General features: G+C 39.3%; 1 protein-coding gene across 1 annotated transcript in view; it reads right to left on the bottom strand.

Moving 5' to 3' along the window:
- b3glcta (beta 3-glucosyltransferase a) overlaps nucleotides 1-17,800 on the bottom strand; it is an 85,012-nt gene extending 67,212 nt beyond the window's left edge. The window contains exons 1-2 of the mRNA XM_074640304.1: nucleotides 17,448-17,800; nucleotides 4,001-4,044 (exon numbers count right to left, since the gene is read on the bottom strand). Of these exons, the coding sequence (XP_074496405.1) occupies nucleotides 4,001-4,044; nucleotides 17,448-17,511 (108 nt within the window). The 5' untranslated portion in view covers nucleotides 17,512-17,800. The remainder of the gene's footprint in view (nucleotides 1-4,000; nucleotides 4,045-17,447) is intronic.
- Between the last annotated feature and the right edge of the window lie 572 nt (nucleotides 17,801-18,372).

Raw genomic sequence — 18,372 nt, 5'->3', positions numbered from 1 at the left:
TTCTACGCTGACCACTGGCCGAAAAAAAGCAGGTGAAATAAGCTCTGATCAAACAGTGCTTTAAAAGGCATATGGTGGTTTGATATATAATGAATGCGGTTTCACTGTTAAACATTTTAGAAAGCACACTACTATCTCATCTTCTCAGGAGCCAGGTAAGATAAACTACATACTTTGATTGTTAATGGGTTTCTTCAAATGATCAATTTCTTTTCCCCCTTTGATTTGCAACTGTTAAACACTACTGCCATTTATTCAATTAAAGGTTGCAAATCAAACCACTGCCGGTAATTTTAGGCTGCAATAATCACAATGAAACTCTGCAAAACTGTCAAGTTCCTGGAGATGATTTTCATATCAAAAACAGTTGCAGACTGAAAGATAGGAAATGTGCATTAAAGGAACAGTGTGTAACATTTCGGGGGAATCTATTAGCAGAAATGGAATATAATATTCATAATGATGTTTTCTTTAGTGTATAATCACCTGAAAATAAGAATAGTTGTGTTTTCGTTAGCTTAGAATGAGCCCTTCATGTCTACATAGGGAGCGGGTCCTCTTCACGGAGTTCGCCATGTTTCTACAGTAGTGAGAGCCTTTCACGTTTTTACGTTACCTGAAGGCCACCGTAGTTCTCCGACACGCTTGTGAAACTGCGGTAACGTGAGCCGCCGAGTGCAAAACCGTGATACCATCAGCCGTCGTCTGACTTCCTTGCTCCTAAAGTAGTGTTATTATGGTAAGGATGGCCTCTGAGCGAGGCGTATGGCGTTACCACGGTCTTGGAAAGGGAGGAGTGAGCTGAGGGGTACTCAGTTGGTTGCAATCTGCAACCACACCACTAGATGCTGCCAAGTTCTACACACTGTACCTTTAAAATATCTCTAACAATCTGTACTTTTGATAAATATGGGTGGAAATAATATGACTGATTCATTGTAAACAGACTAAATCATCAAAACCCCAAACATGGTCTTTAATATTCAATGAAAACATGTACTGTATAGCATTCTCTGTGTTTAAACCAGAATGAGGTCTTCAAACTATCATTTGAACTGATCATTTTTAATGTTTCTGAACAACTCTGTACAGTTGAAAGAAATATCAATCATGTTTGGTGTGTTTAACAACTGAGTTATGGCTGTTGCACTTAAGTTCCAATAAATCAAGCACCAAAAAAAACATGGATTTGAGTTTGATTTGTCCAGAACACAAAAAATATATATTTTTCATCTGGAAGCTTAGATGTGTATTGTATTGTATATGAATTTATAATTCCTGATTCATTGCAACAAAACTGTTTCCACACTGATAAAAAGGTCCCACATCAGTACATTGCATCTTAATGTTAGAAAGACTATAATCCTCTGAGGGAAGAGCAATAATGAATTGCTTTATTCAGCAGCTGGTTTACTTTAGAAATAATAAATCAAGCGTGTTCACTTTTAGAGTCCACTAATTTATATGTTGCATGTGTTGAATACAGTATGTAAATGACCTACCGCCATGACTCTCCATAACTAAACTGGAGCGCTTCCTTGACCTACAAATTTGTATTCCTCTCTAATTTGTTCATGTTGTTCTTCGGCCCTTGAGATCTAAAAAGAGGGCAACAACCTGGTTTCCACTTTGCAGGTGGACTTGGTGAGAAAAACGCAGTACAAATATTAGGGAATACAACAAACGTCTGACACGAGTTGTGAAACGCATTTCGGCCCTTACTCTCCGTCTGGGAAACAGCTGTCAAAGTAGTGATATTGAAAAATTCAAATGCATTGTGAACGCACTGAGAAACAACGGGGCATGTTGGGAGAGTGAAGGAGACAAACTACCACCGTGGTCCCGTGGTAACTAAGCAACAACCCCCATGAGTTCTACATAACACTAGCAGCCACATGTCAGGGTCAAGAATGGAGGAAAGGACAGGAAGAGATGACTTTCTGATGCTTTTGACATTTATGTAAGTATAGATGTATTATAAGAGTTTAGACAAAGATGAACTCAATAAACCAGTTTCTCAGCTTGTATAATGTCTTTTTTTCCAGCACATTAGACGTGACTTTTATTCCTGATTTCCATTGTTGCAAAAACACTGCTCTTTTCATTCCTTTAATGGGTTTTCTTCTCCTGAATGGATGCCATTTAAATCTTTGCTTTATCACTGTGACAGGCAGCTGTCCCTAATCGTTCTTTTATTGGAAGAAAAAACCTTGAGATTGCTTTGACTGAGTGTCTTTTTCTTAACACACTGATAATGTGACACAGTTATTTTAGGGAAGACAACAGACTTAAACAAACATTTTTGCTCAAATTAAAAGACCAGTATCTTAACGTGCTTCTCATAAACAGAGAATTAATTGTTTCGGGATGTTTTTTTTTATTATTTTCACTTAGATTATGCTGGATGTTAAGTTAATGACAATTACTGCCTAACACCATTTACAAAAATGTGAGAAAAATTAAAAAGCAAAAAGCGAAAGGGTGAAACTTCTTCTGCAGGGAGAGAAGCGGTTGGCATCAGTACAAAGCAAGACGGTAATTTCCCATTTCTGTGATGCTAAGCACCTCTGCCAGGAGACTTACTGTCAACATCTTCTCACACCAATGAGAAGTAGAGCAACTGAACATGTTTATTATTTATCGAGTAGCAACTGCACACTTAGAAATTGCAACAGCAAGAAAATCATCTTGCACTTGAGGAAAGAGCAAATGGATTTGTATCGCCGAGAAAATTAAGCATCTGATCTGGAGTACAATAATCAATCCATTTTTAAAAAAAAACATGGTCGTTAATTTCAGCTGGTCAGGCAATTAAAGCTTTAATAGAGGTGATGAATGATTAACACTAATTATCCAGAAACGAGCAGAAGCGCCAGGGATCAGACTAATCATGCACACAGGAAGATTATGACCACGAGGCCAGACTTTTGTAATTCATCAGATATTTGTGTAAATATTTGTGATTTTTTCAATATATTTATGCTCATTGAGTTTATTTAGTTATTTTTAATTTAATGAATTAATTAATTTCTTTCATTTAATTCACACATTTAAATTGATTTATTTTATAGAATTTATTTATTATTTTAATTTTATTTATTTAGATTTATATAATTATTTTTTGTCTTTTTTAATCTCTGTCTTTTATTGTTATTGTTGTTATTATTATTATTATTTTCATTATTATTTTTCATGGGGGGGGGGCTTGACAGGTGGGGAGTTGTTCTATTGGGTCATTGTGCTTTCTCTTTCTTTATTACTCGGCTTTGCTGAATACTCGATTCTGGTTGGTCAATCACGGCGTTCTGTGGCCTGTTATTTCTTTATAACAGACCGTTGCTGTGGGCACAGTTCAGATGTCGGACTCTGGCGGACCGTTTTTGTGTCAAATTATTGATTTCTTAAAGCTGAAGTAGGCGAGATTGGAGCAAATATGATTAAAAAAATATATTTTTATAAAACGGTCGCTATATCCTGACAGTAGTACATGAAACAGGTAACATGAAAAAAATCATGTCCTTTGTGTCTTCCGGTGCTCCTAATGGCATCTGCAAGATTTCACAGACTGGAGGAAAACAAGCAGTAAGAGCAGATCTGAGGTCTGCTGTCAATCACTCGCAAACTCCGACCAAACAGTCAAACTAGGCAGCGCTGATAAAATATTAATCAATATTTGTTACGTTAATGCCTATTTCTCGCCTCAGATGTTTTCAGAATCATCTTGAAGTGCACGGTTTAGCTGTAAAATGAGAAAGTTTGTAATAAGCAGGACAATGTACAGCTGCGCGTCGGGGGCCACCCTGCCGCATCGCCTTGTCAGGGTTTATTTCACAACAATGACCGGCTCACTGTACATTATCCCTTACTTATCATTCTTGAAACTCCTTGGTGTTGTGTATCTTTCCACTACTGATTAAGGTTCCCCTTCTTGCATTATATACATATCAATACAGTGTTGAAACTAGGAAATATAGAATCACATGTCAACTGTTTTTCTTACCTGTGAGCCTTTTCCTGAGCTGCCAGCAGAGAAGTTGATATGAACTGTAAGAACAGAAAGAGAAAAATGATATTCATTTAGACAACGATATGAACAGCAATGAATCCTTTTAAACTGAGCCATCAACGTCAGGCCATCCAACAGCAGCCGTACACAGGCGGGCCTAAACAAATCAACCTGGTTATTATATTTGAAAAATAAAAAATGACTCCATCTTGCTGAGTCTATGTTGGATGTCTGAGAGCACCGCTCATCTGTTCCAGTTTGTAATTAGAGCCCAGAGAGCTTCTATCCAATTAAATTGCCATCGATTCCGAGATGAGAAAATCTTCTCCGAAAGATTCCCAGGATTTCAAATCAATACATCAAAAACAGCGGTGCCTCTGAGAATGAATTTATACAGCCGTTTATATCAAATCAGGCTGCCTGCACTCCAGCATCAGTCAGCTTGAAAATCGGACTTTAATTAGGTGATAGAGACGAGAAAGAGTTAAATTTCCTTCTCCTGCAGCAGCCATTAGAGGGAAACTGAGAGTGTTGATTAAAACCTAAAAGCAGCAACGTTTTTTTAGGAACAATCAGCTATGGTGTAATAAAAAAAAAAGTCCAATATAAAAAGGTACATATTTCTTAAGATGGATACAATCTCTGTGACTTTGCTTTTATGACTCAATCTGCAGTAATTTGGTCAGATTGCAAGGGAACCCTCTTCTTAAATTATTCAAAGAGCTGATTTAACTTCAAAACACTACAGTGTGTAAAGCCTGGAGTAAAGCCACCAATTCAGAACAAACGAACAGTGTAATGAACCTAATTATTTTAGTCATGAAAGCACCAAAAAACAACAATGGAGTTTTTCACACAGCCCAATTTTGCCAACCTAGCCAAAAGAATATTATTGTTGCATGTTCCTTTCAAAGAGAGGATGCCTTTTAAAAGAGCAGAAAATACCCACATTAAAAGGTAGCGACTACACCTAAGATCTTAACCGATCTTCACAGAAAGATACACAGAACTTTCAAAAGAGGAGCGGATCGGATTTTCACACAAATTTATTTTGGGGGACTCTGTTCACAGCAGTTTACTGTTAATAGAGTGTTTTTGTGATGAGGACAGCTCAGAATATGCCTCTACTAGAGAAAGCGAGGAGATAAATGGAGAGGAAACACAAAAGAGCTGCTGCTGATCCTTCCCTGGAAATAAGGAAAAATAACCACAAGTAGTGGCATCTTACTAATCAAATTCACCTGTTTAACATATTATACAACACTAAATAACATCAGTAATTATATAAATAATAAGGCTGTCAATCGATTAAAACATTTAATCGTGATTAATCACATGATTGTCCATGATTAATCGTAAATTAATTACACATTTTTTTATCTGTTCAAAATGTTCCTTAAAGGGAGATTTGTCAAGTATTTAATCCTCTTATTAACATGGGAGTGGGCAAATATGCTGCTTTATGCAAATGTATGTATGTATTTATTATTGGAAACCCAATTATCAACACAAAACAATGAGAAATATTGTCCAGAAACCCTCACAGGCACTGCATTTAGCATAAAAAATATGCTTAAATCATAACAAGGCAGACTGCAGCCCAACAGGCAACAACAGCTGTGTCAGTGTGCTGACTTGACTATGACTTGCCCAAAACTGCATGTGATTATCATAAAGTGGGCATGTCTGTAAAGGGGAGACTCGAGACTCAAGGGACCCCTTTGAAAATGGCCATGACAGTTTTTTCTCGCCAAACTTTAGCGCAAATTTGCAGTGTAATTTAACCTCCTTTGAGACAAGCTAGTATGACATGGTTGGTACTAATGGATTCCTTAGGTTTTCCAGTATGATGCCAGTATGTTCACTCTAGCCTTACCACTACAACCTCTGTAAGATCGAATAGCGTTAATGCGTTAAAGGCGTTAATTGCGTTAACGTGTCATTATGCCGTTAACTTTGACAGCGCTAATGAATCATAATATTGTTAATATCAGTGATTATTGAATAATTTGTCTCAACCTTTAAGCCAACATGGACAGGAAGTCATAAAAGGCCTCAGAATAACGTAAAGATTGAACACCAGTTCCATGACAACTGATGGAACTTTATCTCCTGATGACCACATGATATGGTTGAAAGCCCCAGAACCCACAAGTAAGTGGACCTTGAGCGGAGATTATCAACCGCTATATCCAAGTTCAAGAATGAACTGTCAAGATAAAAATAAATATTGACAAATTCCATTTTTTGTAAACATCTATTACACATTTTTAACAGTAATTAACTTGTTTCTTATCAACTGCCGTTTCAAACGAGCGTCCTCTATCTCTTCCATGTAGAACATTACGGCTCCTAAAGAAAAGAAAAGCCTGTGTTCGCTGAAAAAAGGAGCGGGGAAATGTGATAACAATTTGCATTACAATGCTTCCTTTATTTTATCAGCAACAAAAAGGAAGCTAAACCGAACCCAGGCTAAACACATTGCTATCTAACGTCCGTGAATCCTAATTGCCGTGTGCAGTTCACAAACATAAAATCTGATCCAGCAAATCACAAGCTCCGTAGAGCGAGTAACGAGTACATCGTCATCTGGCGTCCCAGTTTCGGACAGTATTAAAAATGCAACATTTGGCGTGAAACGAAGCTTCCTACGGGAATATGTTCACAATACAGCTGCTCAAACTTCCCATCTTTTCATGGCTCACCCTGGAGAGGGAGAGGCAGAGGCAGAGACGCACGGAGAGGGGGAGGGAGAGAGGGAGAGGGAGAGGGAGAGGGAGAGGGAGAGGGAGAGGGAGAGGGAGAGGGAGAGGGAGAGGGAGAGAGAGCGGGAGAGTAGCTCCCTACATAATGTCAGGAGTGCTGATGGGAGCACCTCCATCTCATCGCCTCCTCAGCCTGCATAATCAAGTCTGTTGTTTCCAACCATGTTTTCAATCGAGCCGCGCCGAGGGGAACTTGCTTGCTTTGATTTTAGAAACTCGGCAAATCACTCCACATGCTGAAAACTCTGAATGGTTTAGCTGAATGCTTTTCAACAAGCTTCCCAATTTACATTGTCTTTGTAATAAAAGCAGACGTCCGATGCAATTAGACAGGAAACACTGTGCAGCAATGGGAGGGAATCAGGTCGGTTTGGGTGTACAAAGAAAATATGTAGGGGTACATACTTTACAGGGCTACAATTCCTGCCAGGAGCAATGCACTTCTAAGGAACTACTTGTCTAAAAATTTTAAAAATCTTGACGCATTCATAGCAATTAAGCAATGATTTGCTTGTTTGACAGTTGGTTGGTGCTTGACTGAACTTTCCGTGTCATTCAGGATTTAATGGGCACAGCGGGAGTGGAAATAAATGGAGACACCAAATGAGAGTGCTTTGAAGTAACTACACATTTTACTCTACACAAGTCCCGCTAACAAAGGTGGCTATGGAGGTGTATTATATTAACTTGAATGCTAATTAGCAGTCAGTGTCAGCTTTAAAAGGGCTCTGATAATCACCACGTCGCATGTGTGAGTGTTCAAAGCAAAGTGAGACAACTAAAGGAACTGAAGAGTAGTGTAGAGCCCGAGCTGCAGCAGCGCTGGTCCTGAAAAACAAACTTATTTAATCTGGCAAGGACAATAACAGCTAAAATCGTGTTAGCTTCACAATGCTGATATTTATGGTGGGACTGCCATCCAGACCAATGCACAAACATCCCCCAAGCAGAGAGGGCTATTAAACCTGGATTCAGCTCTTACCAACCCCTTCAAAATCCATGGACAGCAGCTCACAGCACTACACGAATGCTATCTGCATGGCAAAAAATGGCTTAGAGTGCCTGGTGAGGACTGTCAAACAGTTGGCAAATCAAATGTGAGATAAAAGCAGGGAGTGAATATCGGACTTCTACTGGTGGTGACAAAGTGGACTCAAATGGGATTCTCATGTCGCCCTGTTTCTGCCATTACGGTGTGTTAAAATTTAACACAAAGTTAATTTTCAGCTTGTTTTATTCATGCAAATTTGATGGCAGCAGAGTTTTTTGCACTCCGCATTCACCACAGAGTGCCGACTACTGAGGTTAGCTGCAGCTGTTGGCTCATGTCGGGTACACACTACACGAGAATCAAGATGATTTTGGGCCCGATTCCTCCCTCCCGACAATCGTCAGCAAAGCCCTGATTTTTTGATGGTTCTAAAGATTATCTTTCCAGATATTCGTGCGGAGTGAGGTATGTTAAGAGTGGTTTTCACATCCCCCGATCGGCTCGGAAGTCCATCCTGGCCGCATTGATTTCAAATCGCAAATATTAAGCATGTTCAATATCTATGATCGGATATCCTGTTGTGTGTGGGCGGAACCCCGAGGACAGCCGACAACGTAGTCACGTGGGAACCAAACCGACTAAAGAAGGAAGGACAACAACCGCAGTCATTGCAGCCGCGGCTAATGCAAACCTGACGCATAAAGTAGTAGTAAGATGGATGGAAATGGAGGACCAACTTGTTGATTAGTGGCAACAATACAAGTGTTTATTTAACGTGTCTCCATGACTTCATCCGTATTTTCTTCTTTTTTTTCTTCATGAATTTTCAGTGCAAAGTAGTGCAAAAACTAACATCGCTAATTCTTCCTGCCCATTTATTTACACTTGAGTCACGTTTGGTCGCGAGAGATTTTCGGTTTTGAGAGTAGGGACTTTTGCTGTTCATGAATTTGAGTCTGAATCATTCAAAAGTAAACTCAAAACACATCTTTTTGCATCAGCCTTCGACCTCACTTAGACCCGCCTAAAATACTAATTATGGTTATCCAACTTCAAATTCTCTACATTTTTGTATAGTTTGCTCATGTTGCTATTGTTTTTATTGTATATACAGTATTGTGTGTGTCTAACTTTTCCATTTGTAATGCTTTGCATGTAGTTTATATCACTTATATACGTTTGTTGTGTGTTTTATTATATGTACAGCCCTTTGTGGCATGCTTTGTGATATAGGGCTATAATAAACTTTGACTTGTCTTGAATGGCATCTGTTAGTGTGTGGTGTGCTGTTTTGGCCAAATTGATGCTCACCACACACTAGAGGAACAAAACTGTTAACATTAACATAACGTGTCGTTATATGTGGGGTCTCCCACATTTTCAACATCTGTTAAGATTTGAAAAATCTTTTTAGTGTGGGTCAGCCTTAACATGATCATGTGTGTGTGCAGATTGTACCTTCAACCCAATAATTACGCCCATATTGGATGATGCCAATGTTTAGTGCCAATGCAGGAAGCAGTTTGTCTTTTATGTAGCAAAGTGTAAAGTATAGTGTATATGTATGAACGTGTAGCAGGTAAGACTTTCATGCAGGAGACGGGTGTTTGCTACCCGGCACAAATGTTCCAATTTAAATTTGCCTTTCTGTCTATTGACTTTTCAAGACCTTGACCATACCTAGTTACAGTGCACAGATACTGCAGAAAGTGAGAATTTTTAAAACGCTGGCATTGGATGAAAAAGAGACATTGTCATTGAACCTATTCTGGGTTTTGCAGAATCGTTCTATATGGACACTCTTGTCAGGCGATAAGGTTCGTGCCTCTGACAGTGTGACAGCTCAGACTCGGACTGATCTCAAAACTTATCAAGAACTCCAATTCTCTCTGCTATGACCCCTCTCGGTTTTTATTCTTGTCCCTGTGCATTCACGGAGTGGAGGCACACAGCTCAATGAGAACCACTCTGAGCTCATGCAGACCTGTCTTAACCTCAATGTGTGTTGCCTAGAATAAATCCATGTCCGTTTGCTTCTTTCCATTGTGTGTAATCACGCTTTCTTTAATATTTGCTTTGTGTTCAGTCTGAACACACTGTAAGACGATGATAAGTTGATGTAGTATGTCAAGGTTTGTTACAGCCAGATTTGGATTCCACTCTCTGGTCCCCATTAATCAAAAATTACTTAATGCAGCTTTAACCCATTTTTCATTGTTGGCGAAAAATCTGCAATCGCAAAATTCTTTCTATAATTATTTCATGGATAAACACTTTGGGGTGACAGAGGCAGCAAACACTATTATAATACAAGTAGCTCCTCAAAGAACAGGCACAGATGGCACACAGTTTGCGCTGCACATACAATTGTAATAATGCATCTGATTTGTATGTTAGGCATGCAGGAAGCACGGGCTTCATCTGGCATTGTGTCATATTAAATCTAAACTTTTTATTTCCACTCAAGCACCGCCAGCAGCCATCTAGAAGCCGTGCTGGCAACTCCTAACCCAGTTACTGTCTTGCTTCCAGTTGGAGCTCTCTCTTAATGATCTCTTTTTTATCTAAATACAGTTAACTTAATCTTAATCTTTTTTTCTTTTAACTTAGGATGCTTAATATGCTACATTTTCAAGTGTATTGAAAGGTGCTTTTTAATAAAACATATTCATTTACACCATTAGTGATAAATTAAACAGTTAAACATGGTGTATGGTGTTAATTGATCTACAATATATCTCAAATATGCATACAAACTGCCTTCCTTTCTAACTTGACTGCATGAATTACAAAACATTCACTACAGTGGCCACATTGTGAACACCAAATGTTACCGTCAGTGACTGAACACATTCGTGTTATACACATTCATTTTATAAAGATGCCTGGCAAAACGTCCATTTACAGGGAAAGGCAAAACACTATTAGGTCTTTAGTACCACTTAAACCTGCAGTAGGCAGCATGTTTTTGGCATCACTGGGCAAAAATGTCATAATAACCTTTCAGCACATTATAAATCAAGTGTTCGGAGAGAAAACTAGACTTCTGAACCTCCTCATTGCTCTGTTTTCAGGCTTTAGAAAATCTCGCCCGTGACGGGAGACTTTGACCAATCACAGGTCATTTCAGAGAGAGAGAGAGCGTTCCTATTGGCTGTTCATTCAACATAGGCAGCTGTCATTCACTCGCAAACTCTTTTTACCTGAAAAATCTAAGTACTTGATCACGCTGATTCAAAAATTGCTTAAAAATCCATTGCCAACAATTTTGATAATTGATGCGAAAAAATTTCTGGTTCCAGTTGCTCTAATGTGAAGATGTTTTGCTTGTCTTTGTCTAATATGATAAGTACAATACGATACAACTTTATTGTCAGTTTGCACTGAAATTAATTTTGCATCCTTAGGCAGTTCTGTTCCAAGAAATTTACATAAAGGTTAAATATACATTTACACATACAACACGTCTTTGTAGACGTACAAAATGCATTCAAACAGTTATGACAATTAGACATATCACATTATATCCTCTGGATTCAGACCGTTTGTAGCAGCACACAGTTTTTGGTTTGGCAACAGGATAGACTGATAAAAGACTATAAAATAATTCTTCAGCCTGTTGCGTTTAAATGATGGGACTCAAAATTGCCTATTGGAGGGCAGAAGTTGGTATTCTTCGTTTTTCTCCGCAAGAAACTACAGTTAGCAAGTCTGAGCATGTTCTTGTTGTGAGTTGCTTGAAAGGAGTGTGCCAATAATCTTCGCACAAATTTGGATTTGATGACGTAGTTTAGTTTTAAGTTTCACAGCCAGGCTGTACTGCAGTACAGCGCGACACTCTGAATCACTGATTTAAAAAACAGGGAGATAATTTGGCTACTGGCCCCAAAAGATCTTAGTCTACAAAGAAAGTTAATGTGCTGCTGTATCTTCCTACAAATAAATTATTTATGAGGAGTCCATGATAGAGTGGCATCTACTGTAACACCCAGATAATGGAAGTTAAATTAAAATGTTCTACTTATGACTCATATTGATATCAGGAGTAAGCCCTCCATCCATCCATTCGTTCTTCATCTTTACCCAGAGCCTGATCCACTTCGGCAGGCTCCTTTCAGTGTGTTTGTGCCTCAGCAGCAGCTGGACCCTGAAGCCCTCTCGAATCACAGACCTCCTCGCCCTCTCACCCACAGTGAGGCCGTCCAGCAAGGCAGAGAAATCTCAACGCGGCTGCTCGTGTCTGTGATCTCAGTCCTTCAATCACTATCCAAAAACTTGTGACAGCTGGTGCTCGGAACTAAGACAGTTGTTTGAGAGCTTTTCTCTGTGGCTGAGCTCTCTCTCCTTACCATCATCACCCACATCAATCTCACAATCCTTATTGTCACTTCTGAGTGAAACCCCAAGCCAAGACACTTGAATTGAAGTGCATTAGGATCTGGGGATGGAGAGATAAAATGGCAATCTGGAACTTTCCAGATGTGCAACCTTACATGAAGATGAAAAAGCAGCTATAACCTTTGAAATGCTGTTTGTTAGTATGCGATGAAAATGTCATCAACCAAACAACCAACCAAGCCTTCATGTTTTACTTCAGTGATAAATTTAGACCCAACAGGTGCAAGGAACGTTTCTCAGTAGCAGAGTATGAAGATCAGCTCCAGATGCAATAAATAGGCCATTTGTAATGTTTCACCACACTCACCATTAAAAACTGCTTTAAAAATCATATCTACACTTTGTGTACAGCGTTCTCTGTTAAAGCTGTCGCAATAACTGCATTATTGCAATACAGCGCTATTGACAAGCCAACTGCAGGGGATGGTGAGCAACTGCCACAACCGCTATGTGAAGTTTTTTTTAATTCTTTGCAATGGAAGCGCCACGTATTTACACTATGCTACAAATGCCAGCAGCGTGACGAGTATTTATTCTGCATTGAGCGCCGCACAGTTGGTGTTTTTTTTGCTGTGCTCATCGCTGTCGTATTTTACCCAGCCGTCCAATCACAATGGAGCAGGAGCGGGACAAATACCACAAAGACCAACCGTCACATCCTACATGTAGGCTACAAGTGCTGAGCAACAACAACAACAACAATGGAGGAGAAATGAATAAACCGGCGGGTTCGTCCTCTCTCCCTACATGCTTCAGCCTTCCCTTCATCCAGAGCAAGCGCTCTAATCATGTACCACGGTTTTTACTTCTGCAGATATTCCGTATCATAGCAACCAACCGAAGCGTCTCAGCTGAGAAAACACTGTGCTACGTTGCCCTTCTGTGTACTGCATTTAACAATAAACAGATGTTCAATTAGTTTTAACCTGTTAAGAGTTATTCCGATACCGATATCAGTATCGGAAATGCGTCCGATACTGCCCAAACTTCAGGATTGGGTCTTATATGCACCAATCCGATACATTTGTTTAACCGGAAATCAATTCTTCTTCTTTGATACTTTGTTCATGTTTTACAAAGGGTTTAACCTGAGCCAGACCATGCAACAAAGTAGTAGTAATCATATCACATCCATACATGGTCAGTAGTAAACAGCTGTCAAATAATAATAACAATAACTATATATATTTTTGTATCACGCTGGTATCGGATCGGTCCTCGGTATCGGCCGATACCACAAGTTCAGGTGTCATCATCGGTATCGGGAAGGGAAAAATGGTATTGTAACATCTCTAAAAACTGTTATTGTTGTCATTTAAAAAGAAACAGTATACCTAATTATAGAGATTATTTATAGAGCACTAAAATCAGGATAAATTAAGTAATTCACAAAAAAAAGAAAAAGGCGATAATATCACATATCGTGCGGTTGAGCCAATCCTTATCACCACAGGGGAAATTCCTTCACCGCGACAGCCCTACACTCTCTCTTCCCCAAATACCTTACACCATTGTAGTATCCCTATATCAACAACCACATGCAGATTTTGTGGAGCTACCACAAGTGCCACGATTGCAATGCAGCCCATGAGGATTCAGAAAGAAGAGTGCTGTAGCCTCCAACTTGGAGGTGCTGCTCCTCATTCCGACTGCGTCACACTCAGACCGCTCCAGTGCACATCAGAAATGACAGTCTGTTGAAGCCTCATGAACGACATCATTGAAAAACAGCAGAGGTGGCACCCTAATGTCACCAAACTGGACACTCTCCAGACCTTGGCTACGCCTTGATGTTCAGTCCATGAATATTACATACAGGGGGAGCAGACAAGCAGCCTTGTCAGAGTCTGATGCCCAACTAAACGTGCTTGACCCGGTGCCAAAAACAGCATTCATTGCACAGGGTACTGGTGGATTGCAGCAGTGACCCTGGCTCCCTATACTGCCCAGACAAGCTTGAATAGTAGCCCTGAAGTATACCTTTTTGTTCAATGTGCAACATCTTCAGGAGAGCTGAAATACAACATTTCACCCTTATCCAGTTATTAATCATGGATTAAACTGAGACAAACTGTGATTTTTTTTTTTTTACCCGAAACCAGGAATTGAGAGTGAAAGATGATCCTAAAGGATATGTGACAACTTTTCTTACATTCCCAAAGAATTTAAAAATTATAATTATGGAAAATAAAAAGCCCAAGATGATTTATTTTACGTGACATAAGCACATAATCAGGTGTAAGCAGAGAAGAAAAACTAAAAGAGTGATGAAGTGTAGGTTAAAAGTGATTATACAAACTAGCTGAGGAGATTAAAGGAACAGTGTGCATCAATTAGGGGGATATATTGGCAGAAATGGAATATAATATGAATGACTATGTTTTCTTAAGTGTATGATCACCTGAAAATAAGTGTTTTTGTTAGCTTAGAAGGAGTCATTTATATCTACATTGGAGGCAGGTCCTCTTCACGGAGCTGGCCACCATGTTCCTACAGTAGCTCAGAACGGACAAACCAAACACTGGCTCTAGATAGGACCATTTGCGTTTTCGCGTCAGCCACCACAGTCATCCTAACACGCTGGCACACGGGAGGAGTTTAAGTTGATTGCAATCTGAGCCCTCACCGCTAGATGGCACCAAATCCTACACACTGCACCTTAAAGAGATACTTCTAAAGGTTATATGGCATGGCTAAAAAAACAAAAAAGACAGATAAAGTGTGAAGATAAAGGGGGTCTAGCATTCCCAAATATTATATATTATAATTGGACCTGCCACAGTCGAATTATTAAAGGGTTCATTGCTATTTTTAAGGGGGGACCAGAACCTCGAGGCCTGGGAATGTGCTCCCTTATTAATAGGAGAGCTCACAAGTGTCAAGAGACCACGCTCTAGGGCAAGAGACAATCCAATATTAACAAATTCAATTAGGGTTCGGCGAGAAATTATAAACTTTACCAGTAGAAAAAATACTTCTTCATATTTAACTCCGCTTATAAACAACAGGAACTTACTCCAGCCAGGAATTAATAGTGCTATTTTTCGTTCATGACATGATCGAGGTATCAGAGTGATAGGAGATTTGTTTGATGATAATGATGTTCTTACTGTCCTTTGAAATGGTCTAAATTGGTCAGAACAAGACCCTTCTTGGGTCACTTGAGGAATCTATTATCCACTACACAAGAAACAGGGTTTTATTTCACATATTTATGACAACTTCTTGAGCAATAATGAGCAAAATATAGATAAAGTGGTGGAACGATGGGAAAAGGGTAGGAGGGAAGAATGTATCCGAGCCTCTCGCTCCCTTTTTCTGTGATATAGATTTAAGGAAAAGCAATATCGGATACTACACAGACAACACAGCAGATCCCCTCTGTTTACTAAATCCAAAGTGTCAGATGGAACTTATATGCATTGTTTTTGGGACTGTTCTAAAATCGCTTTGTATAAACAGTATATTTGTAAAGATCCTGGGCAGATTTTATTGGAACATTCAAAGCAGGAGTCTTAGAATCTTGATGATCTAAGTTGCTAAATAAACTTCATTTCATAGCAAGAAAATACATAATATTTAATTGGATCCGAGAAAAAATAAACATCGGAAACGCAATGGTATGAAGAAATCTTCAGAGTACTTCGCATGGAAAGACTCAGTGCCAAATGAAAGGAAATGAGAGCAGCTTCATAAATGCATGGCAGCCACTGATAAATCACTTAGCCAATGATCTAAGTGACTTCATTCACAGAGGAAGTGGACTGGAAAGCTCCAGAGGCTCTTCTACGATTCACTTTATGAATGATTTGCATGTAAACAATAGTGCGTAAAATCTATCCTTCTACGATTATGTATTGTGTGTGTTTATGACTCTAAAGTCATCATTACACCTCCCTTCCTTTCCTCCCAAATGATAAAACACTTTGTTTTTATGATTTCATTATCAAAAAATAACCTGATTATCCTACTGTAGGTTGAATCCAATTAATAATAAATCAGTGTGACCGAAGGCAATTTCTTGCAGCATTAAGATTCATAGATACTCTGTTAGCCTTATCTGTTTGTGGTCATGAACACGACAGCATTTCATTATTGCCTGTGTTATTTACCCAGGCAGTTGTTGCCCTGTCTTGCAGTACTAAAATATTTGTGTATTCTAGCATTTTTTTTTTTTTTATTATTACAGTGACAATTTTCAGTCCCAGCAAGGCAGGCAGAGTCTCCTTCGCTCAGCATTTATCTCTCACTGTTCAGGAGGACATCCACATATAGTACGCAGGACCAATGCGATATTGGTCACCCACTGTAATTCTCTTCACAGCTGCAGCCACACATTGTGTGCTGCACCCCACCCAATGGACATGATGACACATCCCTGAGTGTATTCTGTATGTGCCGAGCATATGCATGGACATACTGCCTGTAGAGAGATCTCTATTCTTAATGATGATGATAGACACAGCATGTGTAATGCCCTGTAGTGTTTTAAACATGCTTTTTTTATTCCTGTGAAATTAATTTCACCTTAATTATTTGACATTTAAGCTCTTAATTATTTCTCCAATTAAGTAATCAACTCCATGGAAGGTAGGAAAAATATGTAATATATCCACATTGATACATATTCCTGCAGCAAATGTCACTGTTTAAAAAAAGAAAAGAAAAGAAAAAGTACAATGACACTCTTTAGCTGGTAGGATTATGATTGTTCCCCTTTATATGGCAACAAAAAGAGGAATAAACCACTATATGACTCTTCCTACTTTTGTTGCTAGATTCCTGGTGCACACCCAGACTGACTGATATATTTGACTTGGTGGTAAAGCTTCTTACAGTATATCTGTAGCCTGAGGTGCATTCATCCTCGGGGCTTCACTCCCACTATAGAGCGACGTCGATGTGTCAGGAAGAAGAAGAAGCTACTTCTTGGGAGCAGATTTGAGCAGTGATTCCAACAGGAGAGGACTTTCCAACAGTTCCCTGAGATTAACTCTGATGTAAACTTACAGTCAGTGGTCTGCATGAACTTACACTGCAAACCAGAACCGTGCGAATCGCCTTTCAACTCCTCAGGAAGTTGAGTTGAATCATGGCTCCGCCGCGCAGACTTCTCAAACACTTCTGGAAATATAACACTCACAGCTCGGCTCGGCTCGCAGCTGGAAATATTTAGCTCTACACTGTCGCTTCTTTGCAAAGCTTCAACACAGCTTCAATACACCCTGCTAACTAACTGTGGAGGCTGTCGGTGCTGACATGAGTAAAGAGTAAAGTGTTTACTTACAGAGGGAGAGCAGAATGAAGCAGCCGGCCACTTTGTGTCCGATGTGCGGGTTGTTCGACAGCATCCTGGGAGAGTCCTGTGAGCGGTAGTGGAGGTGGAGGCGGTGGAGGAAGCTCGCAGTGCATGGGCTCTCTATCAGTGGTACAAAAACACAACAACAACAGGGCTTTTCCTTTCCACAGTTTCAGGCAGAACGGGGAGTGGGTTTGTTCTCTCTGAGAGGAGGTACCCCCCTCCAGCTCTCTGTTACTCTGTACGAGGCGCAGGAACGCGCTCTGCTGGCGGGATGAGGAGTTCACTAAGCAACGAGTGGACGGGCTCACTGCTGCTGCCTTCAAGTGCTCTGGTAAAACTCCTGTTACAACTGGCATTGTAGAGTTAGTTCAGAACTGCAATTTATACACAGAGAGGAACTTTAACAGGGCTGTAGACAGGGTTTTAGAAATACTGAGGTCAGGATTATTTTCATTAATGATTACTTTGTCGATTAATTGCTTGGTTAATAAATTATATTGAATAAATATCATAAATATTAAACAAAAACTGATAAAATGCCTTCGTCGTGGTCCTCTTGTGTTGTTTTGTCCTAAAATATATTAATATAATATATATTATTATATTTTTTTTTAATCAATGTCAGTAGATTAAAATATTTAATCATGATTAATCACATTATTGTTCATAGTTAATCGTGATTAATTGCAAATTAATCACACTTTTTTTTATCTGTTCAAAATGTACCTTAAAGGGAGATTTGTCAAGTATTTAATACTCTCATCATCATTCGAGTGGGCAAATATGCTGCTTTATGCAAACGTATGTATATATTTATTACTGGAAATAAATTAACAACACAAAACAATTACATATATTGTCCAGAAACCCTCACAGGTACTGCATTTAGCATAAAAAGATTTGCTCAATC

Source organism: Sebastes fasciatus, chromosome 7, assembly GCF_043250625.1.
Source record: "Sebastes fasciatus isolate fSebFas1 chromosome 7, fSebFas1.pri, whole genome shotgun sequence".
Lineage (NCBI taxonomy): Eukaryota > Metazoa > Chordata > Actinopteri > Perciformes > Sebastidae > Sebastes > Sebastes fasciatus.
Note: the sequence above shows the minus strand (reverse complement) of the source record. Positions and strands in the feature narration are given on the sequence as shown.